This window comes from Budorcas taxicolor, chromosome 3 (assembly GCF_023091745.1).
Source record: "Budorcas taxicolor isolate Tak-1 chromosome 3, Takin1.1, whole genome shotgun sequence".
Taxonomy (NCBI): Eukaryota; Metazoa; Chordata; class Mammalia; order Artiodactyla; family Bovidae; genus Budorcas; species Budorcas taxicolor.
In genome coordinates this window covers 52,832,146-52,842,141 of record NC_068912.1, presented here as the reverse complement: position 1 = coordinate 52,842,141, position 9,996 = coordinate 52,832,146, and the positions used below count along the sequence as shown (strand labels likewise).

The 9,996-nt window shown below is 51.2% G+C and overlaps 1 protein-coding gene across 1 annotated transcript; it reads right to left on the bottom strand.

Annotated features, from left to right (window-relative positions):
- Positions 1-4,187: 4,187 nt before the first annotated feature.
- BARHL2 (BarH like homeobox 2) lies at positions 4,188-8,906 on the bottom strand. The gene is made up of 4 exons (XM_052637923.1): positions 8,297-8,906; positions 6,363-6,588; positions 4,322-4,614; positions 4,188-4,231 (listed from the first exon to the last, which is right to left on the bottom strand). The coding sequence occupies exons 1-4, from the start codon at positions 8,904-8,906 to the stop codon at positions 4,188-4,190; spliced, it is 1,173 nt and encodes a 390-aa protein (XP_052493883.1).
- Positions 8,907-9,996: the final 1,090 nt, after the last annotated feature.

Sequence of the window (9,996 nt, the reverse complement as noted above, 5' to 3'; positions counted from 1 at the left end):
GAAGGGAGGGGCACACAGGCCCCCAACCCCAGAGAATGAGGCGTGCGTAGAGAGGAAGGCTGGAACTGGCCAAGAAGCTAGGACTGGACAAAGACCTAGTGAAAGCTCAAGAAGCCTCAAGGCACTGTTCCAGGGTCCATGGGGTAAACCCTGGAGAAGCCCCCACTCACCCTTCTGCCTAATTGCCTAGCTAACAGCCAAAACACAGGACAAACCAGCTTTCCCACACCAAGAATTCACTGCAGAAGAGGAAGCATCAATTCCCTACGAGGCTCAGCTCTGCCCCTGATATGCCCACCAGTAATGAAAAGTCAGTCTCTTTCCAAGCATGTTGACTTCAAGGCATGTCTGGCTTTTTAGAAAACCAAGCAGCTCTCTTCCAGTATATTTTTGTAACCACATTGCTTAATAAGGACTAAAGTTTCTTTCCCCCGGGGAGAGCTTTTCCAAATATTTTTAGAAAGTTAAAAATATAACAAAACAAGCTGCCTGTTTAAAGAGGGGAGGTGGGATTCAGCAGGCTCCTGGGGAAGGGCTGCTTAGGCAGGAGTCAGATGGCAGGGTGGGAGGAGGAGGAAAGTCTTGGTTTTCCGTAAGCAGTTTTATTTGCAAAGGAGGGAATCAGCTGTCTAATTTGCCATCATGTAGGCTTTCATTTTAAGGGGTGGAGCAAAAATAAACTGATACAAGGTGTTAAGTATATTTGCTGGAGGCATGGAACCAAGCAGCAATCATTACTTTGCAACTCATTGAAGATTGTTGGCGGGAGTTAGAATGGCTGGCTGCTAGTTGGGAAGTTAACTTGTTTCACACTCACTACCGATTAGTGCTAGTTTGCTGGAATCTCAGAGCTGATCTTAAAGAGAGCAAGTTTAAGAGGTCTTCGTGTTTAAACATCTCTCTGAAACAAGTGGGGGTTTTTTTCCTGTGTTTCTGTGGCAAGGAAAGAATGTCCCTGAAAATCCCTGTTTTGCCAGTCCCCAACTTAATCAAAGGAGCAATCCAAACGGAGCAAGCAGTGGCGTGTCCTTCTGACACCAGCCGAAGGTGGGAAAAAGAAAAGAAGTGTAGCTCCCAGGACCAGCAGACCTCTGAGCCTCCACAACTAACTCTGGATCTCCCTGGTGAAAATACCTTTGTCTGTTATCCTGTTCCTTGCTTTTTTTGGAAAACCTGGTGTTGCACTCCTCACCTTTTAGCTGACCTCCCTACTTTGTTGGGCAGGCACAGACAGAAGGATTTCTTTTGAGGGAATGGACTATGTTTGCACTTGACTTGTAAGCAGTAGTTTGGGAACATTTGAATAGAAGGGCACCTGCTGAGGTGCCCCTTACAGTACTGCTGCAGAAAGAACCGAAGGGATCCAGCACTCAACTTTCTCCCTGGGACAACAATCCCACCGCCACACACACACACACACACACACACACTCTCACTCACTCCATTTGCTAACTTCTATGCAACAGGAAATCACCAAAACAAATTTAGAAGGGAATTGACACTTTCAGCTGCATGGCTTAGGGGTGAAAGAAAACATGGTTTTGAAGCAAAAACACATTTGGGAGGACTCTGGTAGATCTAGACTAATTGCTAGCAGCAGTGGAATAGGAGGTTAATTAAGAAACCTTGGTCCCTGTAGACATGGTGTTTCCCCCTTCATTGTGCATGTTTGGAGTCCCAGTTTGGCCTTGAGAGTGAAGGGGTAGCTGGCAGGCTCCCCAGCAGAGTGGTTGGCGGGCTGCTGGTAGCAGATGGGTTCTATGGTCTTGTTTATATTTGAAGGTTTGTTTATGTGCTTTTCCCAACTGAACTTGAGGTCACTCTTAGTATGGAACTTTGAATGTGTGAGCACCAATGAATTCCCAGCTCCCCCCTTTCCCCCAGAGATGATCAGCCCTGGGGCCAGTGCAGAAAGAAGCTGTAGCAACGCCTCCTCCACCCCCCCAGGTCCTGGAAAGTGCCTTTTTAGGCCCAGGTAGACCATTTAAGGTCCTGAAGTATTTAAACATGATTGTAAAATCCAACAGCAGCTAAGATAGAACAACGAGAGTCTGCTGACTGTCCAGGCAATAGGCATTCCCACTAGACACAGTGGTGCCCAGTTTCCAGCCTAGCCCAGCTGTTTGAGTTTGTCCCGGCTCAGCGGGAAGAAAATGAGAAGGGCCAGTCCAGACCCTTTTGTTAAAATCAAACAAGACCACGACCATTTTTAAAGCAAACTGATGAGCTGGAGAGAAATCACTCCCTAATTAGCCAAAGTCTGATCGAGGTGCCCAAGGCAATTTCTTCCTGGATTTCACGTCTTTCTTTCCTTCTTCCTTCCCACTCCTCCCCAACACACACTCCCACAGCACTCAACATTTTTAAAAAATGTTTTTATAACTCTACTAAGAGTCAGACATCAGAGAAAGTTGGAAAATGGGTGTGGATGTGTTTTAGCTGCAGGTCTTACTCCTTTGACTACATACTAGGGCCAGAGTGAAGACAGAGATGTGAAGATACCCAGATGGGGATTCAACTCTCTGACAATGGGAGAAGTGACCTCCAGGCTGGAGAAGGTGGGAGCAGCCCCAGAACAGTACAACCATCCCCTTCCAGTTCTGCCTCTCCTAGTCGGAGGGCTCAGCCTCTTGGGAGCTAGTAAGGGAGGGAGGTCTAGGGCTGGGTCAGGCTCTGGATGAGGTGAGGCTCTGGCCAAGGTGCTAACAGTATTACACACCGGTTCTCACACACTGATACACACTCCCAAAGCAAGCAGCTGACCTCCACTACTCTCTGGGCAGGGCCTCTCATTTTGTGGTCCCCAAAGATCCAGGGACGCGCATAAAAAGCTCGGCACACCTGTCTCGGCCAGAGTTGCATTCCGCTCTAGGCATCCCATCACAGCCAACTCACCAGGACAAGAGTCTCGGTGCAAGGCTAGGGTTTGGATGCCCGCTGGGGAACAAGAAGGCAGGGATCAAAGCACAACCAGGGTTTGCTAGCCAGGCCTCTCAGAGTCCGCGGGGCCCCCTAATTGCGCACCCTACAGCCTCCTGCTTGCAGGCTGTCCCACCACGCGGGCGCCCGGCCTAGGGCTGAAGAACAGCTGCGCGGCCCGCACGTCTGCCCGCCCACCGCCCAGCTCCTGCCGGCGTCTCTGCTGCCCAGCGCTCCGGACCCTCACCGCTGAGAGGAGCCCTAGGAGAAGGAGGAACGGCGGTCAGACTCGGTTCGGCTGCAGCTGCCAGGCCAGCCGGGGCAGCAGGGAAAGCTGGCCGCCTACTTGGCCAGCAAGCCTACAAGCACAGATTTTCTCTTGCGGCTTCACGAACTGCTCTGAAATCATCCACTTAAAAAGAAAAAAATTCACACGCACCAAATTAACGGCTCGGAAGAGGCCAACATGAAAAATGGAGCTGTTTTTACCCAAGTCAACCCAATGTCTTTATAGATGTTGTAAATTCCTAACATTCCAGAAGGGACTTTCGGTAATTCTAAATCAAGTGACACATTTCATCACAGTACACTCTGCTTTAGTAAAATCAGCTCCCTCGGATTTCATCACTTGTTAAAAAAAGATAAACTTTATTTCTGTAATTTTCAATCACCAAAAAATCTATATTTTTGTCTAAGCATTTATTTTACTGAATCAAAAAGACATGAAAAGAAAAATCATGTTTTACTAAGGTATATAAGTGACTCTTTTTTGGACAACATATAATAAATATGATATATCACTTATCACTCAGTCTTTCAAATGTACATTTTTTTTCATATTATGGAGCATGCCACTTTTCCGAAAGCAAAAAGGTCATGAGAATTCAGTGCAAAGTTCTCAGTTACCCTCCTCTTTTCTCTGGGCCAGACGGAATGTCCACAGCAACGCCCTCTGCCTTGGAATCTGAGGCTGTTCATCTACAATTCTCTCTGCCTGTGCGGTTTCCTCTCCTTGCCCTTCTTTCTTCCCTCCTTACCCCACCCCCCTCCCTCCTGCTTGTCCCTAAAGTCATTTTTAAAAAGAACTTGAGGTTTTTGTTTTTGTTGATGTTTTCACTTACTGGTCGCACTCTGTGTGGGGTCAGCATTTTCGCCAGTCATACTGCTGTGGGGGAGCTTTCCAGCCCTGTCTCTGGGGGTGGGGAGATGAAGTGCGGAGAGCTGGCTCTTTCGGGGGACCCCCGCCCACTGCTGAGCGTCTTCCTCTCTCACTTCTTTGCTTCCTGGTAGACTGCAAGGGAGGCCAGACTGCCTGGTTGGGGGAGAGGAGGGACAGCTGTCCTGGTTGGGGAGGGATCAGGGAGGGTCTGCAGGCTCGCTCTTCACCGGGGGTGCGGGGTACCTGGGATGGGGTTGGACAAGGGGTTGAGGGCCGGCTGTCCCCCGGGCCCCAGGCCGTGGATGAGCACTCGGGGCACCAGGGGCCGCTGCAGCTGGGGATGGGGCGCGGGAGGAGTCCGGTACATGCTGCTGTACATGGCGGCAGCGGCCGCCGCTGCAGTAGTGCTGTCCATGCTGCCCAGCAGGCTTGGGTGGTAGAAATAAGGCGACGGAAACATCCTCTGCAGTGCCGAGTAATTCCCCGCCTCAGCCAGCAGCTCCAGGCCCACGGCGGTCTGCCGTTTCCACTTGGTCCTGAAAAAAAAAACAGGTCTGCGTGCACCCCGCGGCTAGGGGCACAGTCCAGGCCCCAAGGCCCGTTCTCTCCCCTACCGGTCTCTTCTTCCTCCGGGAGCACAAGGAAGACTTAGAGAGCGCTGAGAATCGAGAAGGAACCACACCTCCTGGCCCCCATCCCACCCTCTCCCTTACAGAATCACCCAAATCCAAGCCGGCTTCCCAAACAGACATTCATAAATAAAATTCTCCAAGCTTTGCTGCCTTCTGCCTTTTTGCTCTGCTGTTGCCACCCTTATAGTTTGGTTACTTCCTGAAACTTTTCTAGAGATCAGTTGAGACCACTCTTTCTAAGGTAGTCTTCTTCCTCCCTCCTTTAATTCTCTTTCCCAAGCGGCTCCCCAACAATCCTAGAGTGTATGCTCTCTGCCCTCCCCTTTCCCCCAGACCCAGTGAGAAGAAACCGTAAACAAAGGGACACAGAGGCTCTTGGGCCTTGGACCCCTGCCCCATTTGGTCCCCAAGGCTGTGGAGGCACATCTCTCTCATCAGCCTGACAGGACCTTACAGCAGGCGGGCGTCTTAGAGTGAGGAAGGTGACAAGGTTTCAAAACGGAATTCGTTTGAGGGAGGGCTCTCCCAAGGGGACAGTACCTCGGGGCCATTCCAGGAGGGGGAAAATGCATTTCAAAATCTTGTCTCCGCTGGGAGAGAGTAACAATTAAAACCTGTGATCCGCTTTTCTTGGTCTCCTCCCTCCCCCACTGCACCCCCACTAGGAAGAAGAGGCAGCAGGCCTTTGCTCACATGCCTCCTGAAGGAACTCAGGGCTGGTGGACCCTCCATACCCGGCAGCTCCAGCCAAATTAATAAACATGTCGCCCATTTTAAATTGGCGACAAATGACACTAATGTTTTCCGACAGAATTAGGGTGGCTGAAACCGTATGTAATGAGACAGAAAATTATGGTAAAGATGACAACTGGATGGGCATTTCCAACCACACTTATGGACGATTAGAACACAAACGAGAGAAAAGGCGGGAGAGAGAAAATTGAGACAAGGGAGACAACTGCCAGGCTTAGAAACCCGGCATAACCTCGGCCCCAGATTGCGGGGTTTGGGTGTTCGCACTGCAGTTCAGGGGCCTACAAGTACTGCCAGCTCCTTTTCTAATTTCCTTTCAAGGGAAGCTGTGGTTCCTGGAGGGCTCTGATGTGGCCAGAATAGGGGACAGACCCTCAGTCTAGATGTCTGACCGGCTGCGAACCCTTACCCTCTTCCTGGCTGCCTCACAGGCCAGGCAAGGACTTCTAAGCCAAGGTCAGTGGGTCCGCTCTTCAGAACAGCTACAGCCAGATTGAGTGACTGGTTATAGATATTTGGAACCATCCCGGGGCAGGCCCAAAAGGGTGCAATGCATCGGTTTTATGGGCCTGAGTGTCTGCTACACGGATGTCTCGATTTGAGAAGGTGTGGCTTGATTGATTTGGAGGCAAAGTGGGAGAAATTTCAGCCACTCAGATTTGAGAGAGAAAAAACAGCATACGTGAAAGACACTTAGAAGTGCAAAATTCTCCAAACTCCAGCTACTCATCACCTAGGAGGTACGGCTAACCCCTACTCCAGTCTGAAAACCCCCCAACTGCCCACTCCGGGCCCTCTGAGTCCCTAGTGACTCTGAGGCCACACGGAATAGAAGACTGGTATAGTTGTCTTGACCGGGATGACCAGATACCTCTGCTCCCCACCACAGCCTCCCTTACCTGCGGTTCTGGTACCAGGTCTTGACCTGGGTATCAGTGAGGTTGAGTGCAGCCGCCAGGTCCATGCGATCCTGCACACTCAGGTACTTCTGTCGTTCAAAGCTACGCTCCAGTTGATTGAGTTGGTGGTCGGAGAAAGCCGTCCTGGCTTTACGAGGCTTTTTGGCTCTCACAGGGGGACTCTCTCGGCTACTTGAAATCTCCCGATCTCCTTCCTCCTTTGTTCCTACACAGAAACCCAGACATAGCCTTGAGGTACCCTGGAATGGGGAAGGATGGAGTGTCCTCCTGGCACACACTTCTACATTCCCAAGCCAGTCACTGGTCTGGGGGGAGCAGGGGGGCTATATTCTGCCACTTTCCTTATACACATACTTGAGCCTTAGTCAGGATGGAGAAAGAGGACCAACTGCTAGTTATTGAATGTGGACCCTCGTGCAGAGCTCCTAAAAGGCTTCCAAAAGAGTGTTGAATCTTCCCATCTTTGGCAATAAAAAATACTTTATGATAAAGGGTCCTTTTCCTAATTGTTTCCTTGACTGAGGAAGACCCTGTCCCTTTCCTTTACTGTTTCCTCTCTGACTTCATATGTTCTGATTTATTAGATTTTAAAAGATCTTTCAACTTTTCTTTTTTGATAAGGAGGTACCTTTTTCATTTTACTTCTTCTGTTTACTAAAAGTTATAGGCATTTGTTTTCCTTTTTCAGTCGCACTTGGGAAATGTTGGCTCTCTGCAACTGCTTGCATCGGGTCTCTTAAAAGCTTCAGAAAGAATGTCTCCCAGACCCTGCGTTCAGCTCAAAATCACTGAGCCCATCCAGGTGACAGCCCAGAGATTTCCGGATTCTATTTGTCAACTTTGGTTTTCTACTGAAATGCTGGGAAATCGATATGTCAATCCCTTTCTGTTTGTACCCGTTTTCTGCTTCGCTCCTTGATCTTCCCTGCAGGAAGAACAATAATCTCTCTAATTGACCCACTGGGGAGGTTGGTGCACAAAAAAATCGCCAGACCAGACTGTACATCTGTTTTGGGCACTATTATGCTAATGCTACAATAGTAAAATGAAGAGGCAATATCCTACCTTCCAGAGAGCACACATCTTTCCCAGAGATGACAAAGATTAGTAATAATCAACTTATCAGTAAAGGGGAAAAAAGAACTCACCTTGGATATTAAAACTCTTGCCATGCAAAGACTAGAACACTTACTTATGAAATTTTCTGGTGAGAAAATGGAAAAAGGGAGTTGAAGGACAATTGCCATCTTCTGATTTTACAAAAATAGACATTCAATTCCATAAAATTTTATTCATAAATGCAACCTCCCAATTACTTGTTAAGAGCCAAAACTCTTGATTGAAATACAGATATTTAGTTAGGACTATGGAGTAGGAAGGGTATTTTTAAAAATTGAAACACTAATTATAATCTTTAACCGTGTGGCCTTCCCTATATTAATCACTATGTAATAAATTTTTTTAAGTTGCTCTGTTTTTTCTTTCACTATATCTGACAATTCCTGTGCGGGTGTTTAGAAAATACGATGTGTGGGAGGAACGCAATAATTTGCATTAAAAAATAAACACCAGTTGTGATCACACCCCTAGGCACTACGAAATATGAAAGAAATTCCCGTCAAATCCCCTCCGCCTGACCCTTTCCTAATAAATTAAAATGAAGTAAAACAAAGGAAGGAGGTGGGTGGCTGTGAGGGTTGGGGATGTAGAAATGTTAACAATAAACAGAACTTGGGACGAGTGCCCAAATCGCATGCCCCGGCCTCCCTCTCGCTTGCCGTTTTTGACTGTGGCCCGATCGCCTTGGAAGCTGAGAATCGCCTTCGGATCCCACCAGAGATTCGCGCGAGACGGAAGGGGAGCAGGAGGAGGAGAAGCTAAACGGCCGAGAGAGCCGAGGCGGCGGGACTCACCGTGACATTTGACGTCGCTCTGGGACTCTTCCCGCTTGTCCAGTTTGGTTTTGCTGTCCTCCTGCTCGAGCTTTGGCCTGAAGCTCTCGTGCGCTGCATTGCTCTCCTGCTTCGGGGTGTGGTGGGGAGAGGAGACGCTGGTGCTGTACGGTGCACACGCCGCCAGAGGTTTGCTGTCGCCCAAGATGTCCTTAATTAAAAAAGAAGAGGTGGAAGTCCTGGGGGCTGAGGCGGCCGAGCCCAGCTGCTGGGCCGCTGGCGGCGGCGGCGGCTGCTGCTGCTGGGGCGAAGGCTGCAAACTTTGCGTAGGGGCCGCGGCTGGCGGCGGCTGCTGGCTGTGGTGCAGGTGGTGGTGATGCTGGGGCCCGTCGGCTATCAGATGCGGTTCCGGGGGCTCCATGGTGACGGAGATGGGAGAGGAAGGCGCCGTTCCTACGGTATCAATCTCCGAACAGGGGGATGGAGTGGCCTGACTCCTAAAATCCGCGGTCCTGGCCTCGCCGAGCGGGCGGAAATCTCCATTCATCATGCCTGGGCTGCCCGAACTGGCACTGGACAAAATCGTGTCTATTCCAAAACTCGACCCGCTGGCCCCTTCCATTGTTGTCATTTCTACATGAGGTCCACGCCACTCCGCCGGTCCGCAGCCGCCTCGACCAAGCAAAGGAAGCTATCGATCGTTAAAACAAAATAACACTAAACAATGTTGTCGCCGCTTTAAAAAAAAAAAAAAAGTGGGGCGGGAGAAAAGGAAGGATAATTGGGAGGTGGCAATCCGTGGACACTTCCGACACTTTTTTTTTTTACCCTAATGAAAAAAGTGGGAGTTGGGAGAAAGGAAGATAGAGGGGGAAAGTTACAAAAATTGTTGAGGAAGCACCGAGCGTGCGCTCCAGGAACGATAGCGCACGTGGGGCGGCAGTGGCAGCGCAGGGGACCCAGACGGAGACGAGGCAGCAGGAGGTGAACCCGACACCGCCGCCGCTGCCGCCACCGCCAGGGTCTGCCCACAGCCTGGCACCAGGCGGCAGCGGCGGCGACGGACGTGGCAGGTGCAGCGACCGCGAAGCCCGGGCGGCTGTGCGCCCTCGGAGCTGCCCGGCGGCTCCCCGAAGTAGCTGCCGCGCGCGACCCGGCCGCCCCGGAGACGAGTTTCTGAACTTTCTTGGAAAGTTGTGGAGCAGACACTGCCGCGACGTTCGCGGGAACAGAGGAGAAGGAAAAAAAGGAGCAGGCGCAGGCGGAGGAGGTACCGGAGACGCGGCGCCGAGCGACTCCCGCCGCTGCCCGGCGCGTTCGCTTGTAATCCGGCGGCGAGCGGGCGGCGCCGACCCCCTCCCGTGACGTCACGGCCACTGCCGCCGCTCCCCGAGCCTCGCCGGGCCCGCGCCCCCGCCGCCGAGGCCGCGCGCCGGGCCCCGCGCCCCCATTGGCCGCGCCCGCGCGAGCGAGCGACGCCGACGTGCCGGGAGCCAATGGGCGCTCGACTCGCGAACCCGTCAGCGATCCCGGCTCTGGCCCCGCTGCTCTTTTCGGAACCCGCACATCCCTTTCCCTGCAACCAAAATACCTAGTCCTACAATGGTCCCCGGGTTCACAATCACGCGAGAGGGCAAAGGGAGAGAGGGGAAGGGAGCACAGGGAGACTAGAGAAAGGAATCGGAGTTTTTAGAAAACGCGAAAGAAAAGGCGGGGGGGGA

Bases quoted from the DNA above. Each gene is read 5' to 3' on its own strand.
- BARHL2 (XM_052637923.1), bottom strand. From the start codon at position 8,906: ATGACAACAATGGAAGGGGCCAGCGGGTCGAGTTTTGGAATAGACACG. The intron at 6,589-8,296 runs GTGAGTCCCGCC...GTTTCTGTGTAG, and splicing joins GAGCGACGTCAAATGTCACG to GAACAAAGGAGGAAGGAGAT. The intron at 4,232-4,321 runs GTACCCCGCACC...TCCCCCAACCAG, and splicing joins CTTGTCCAACCCCATCCCAG to GCAGTCTGGCCTCCCTTGCA.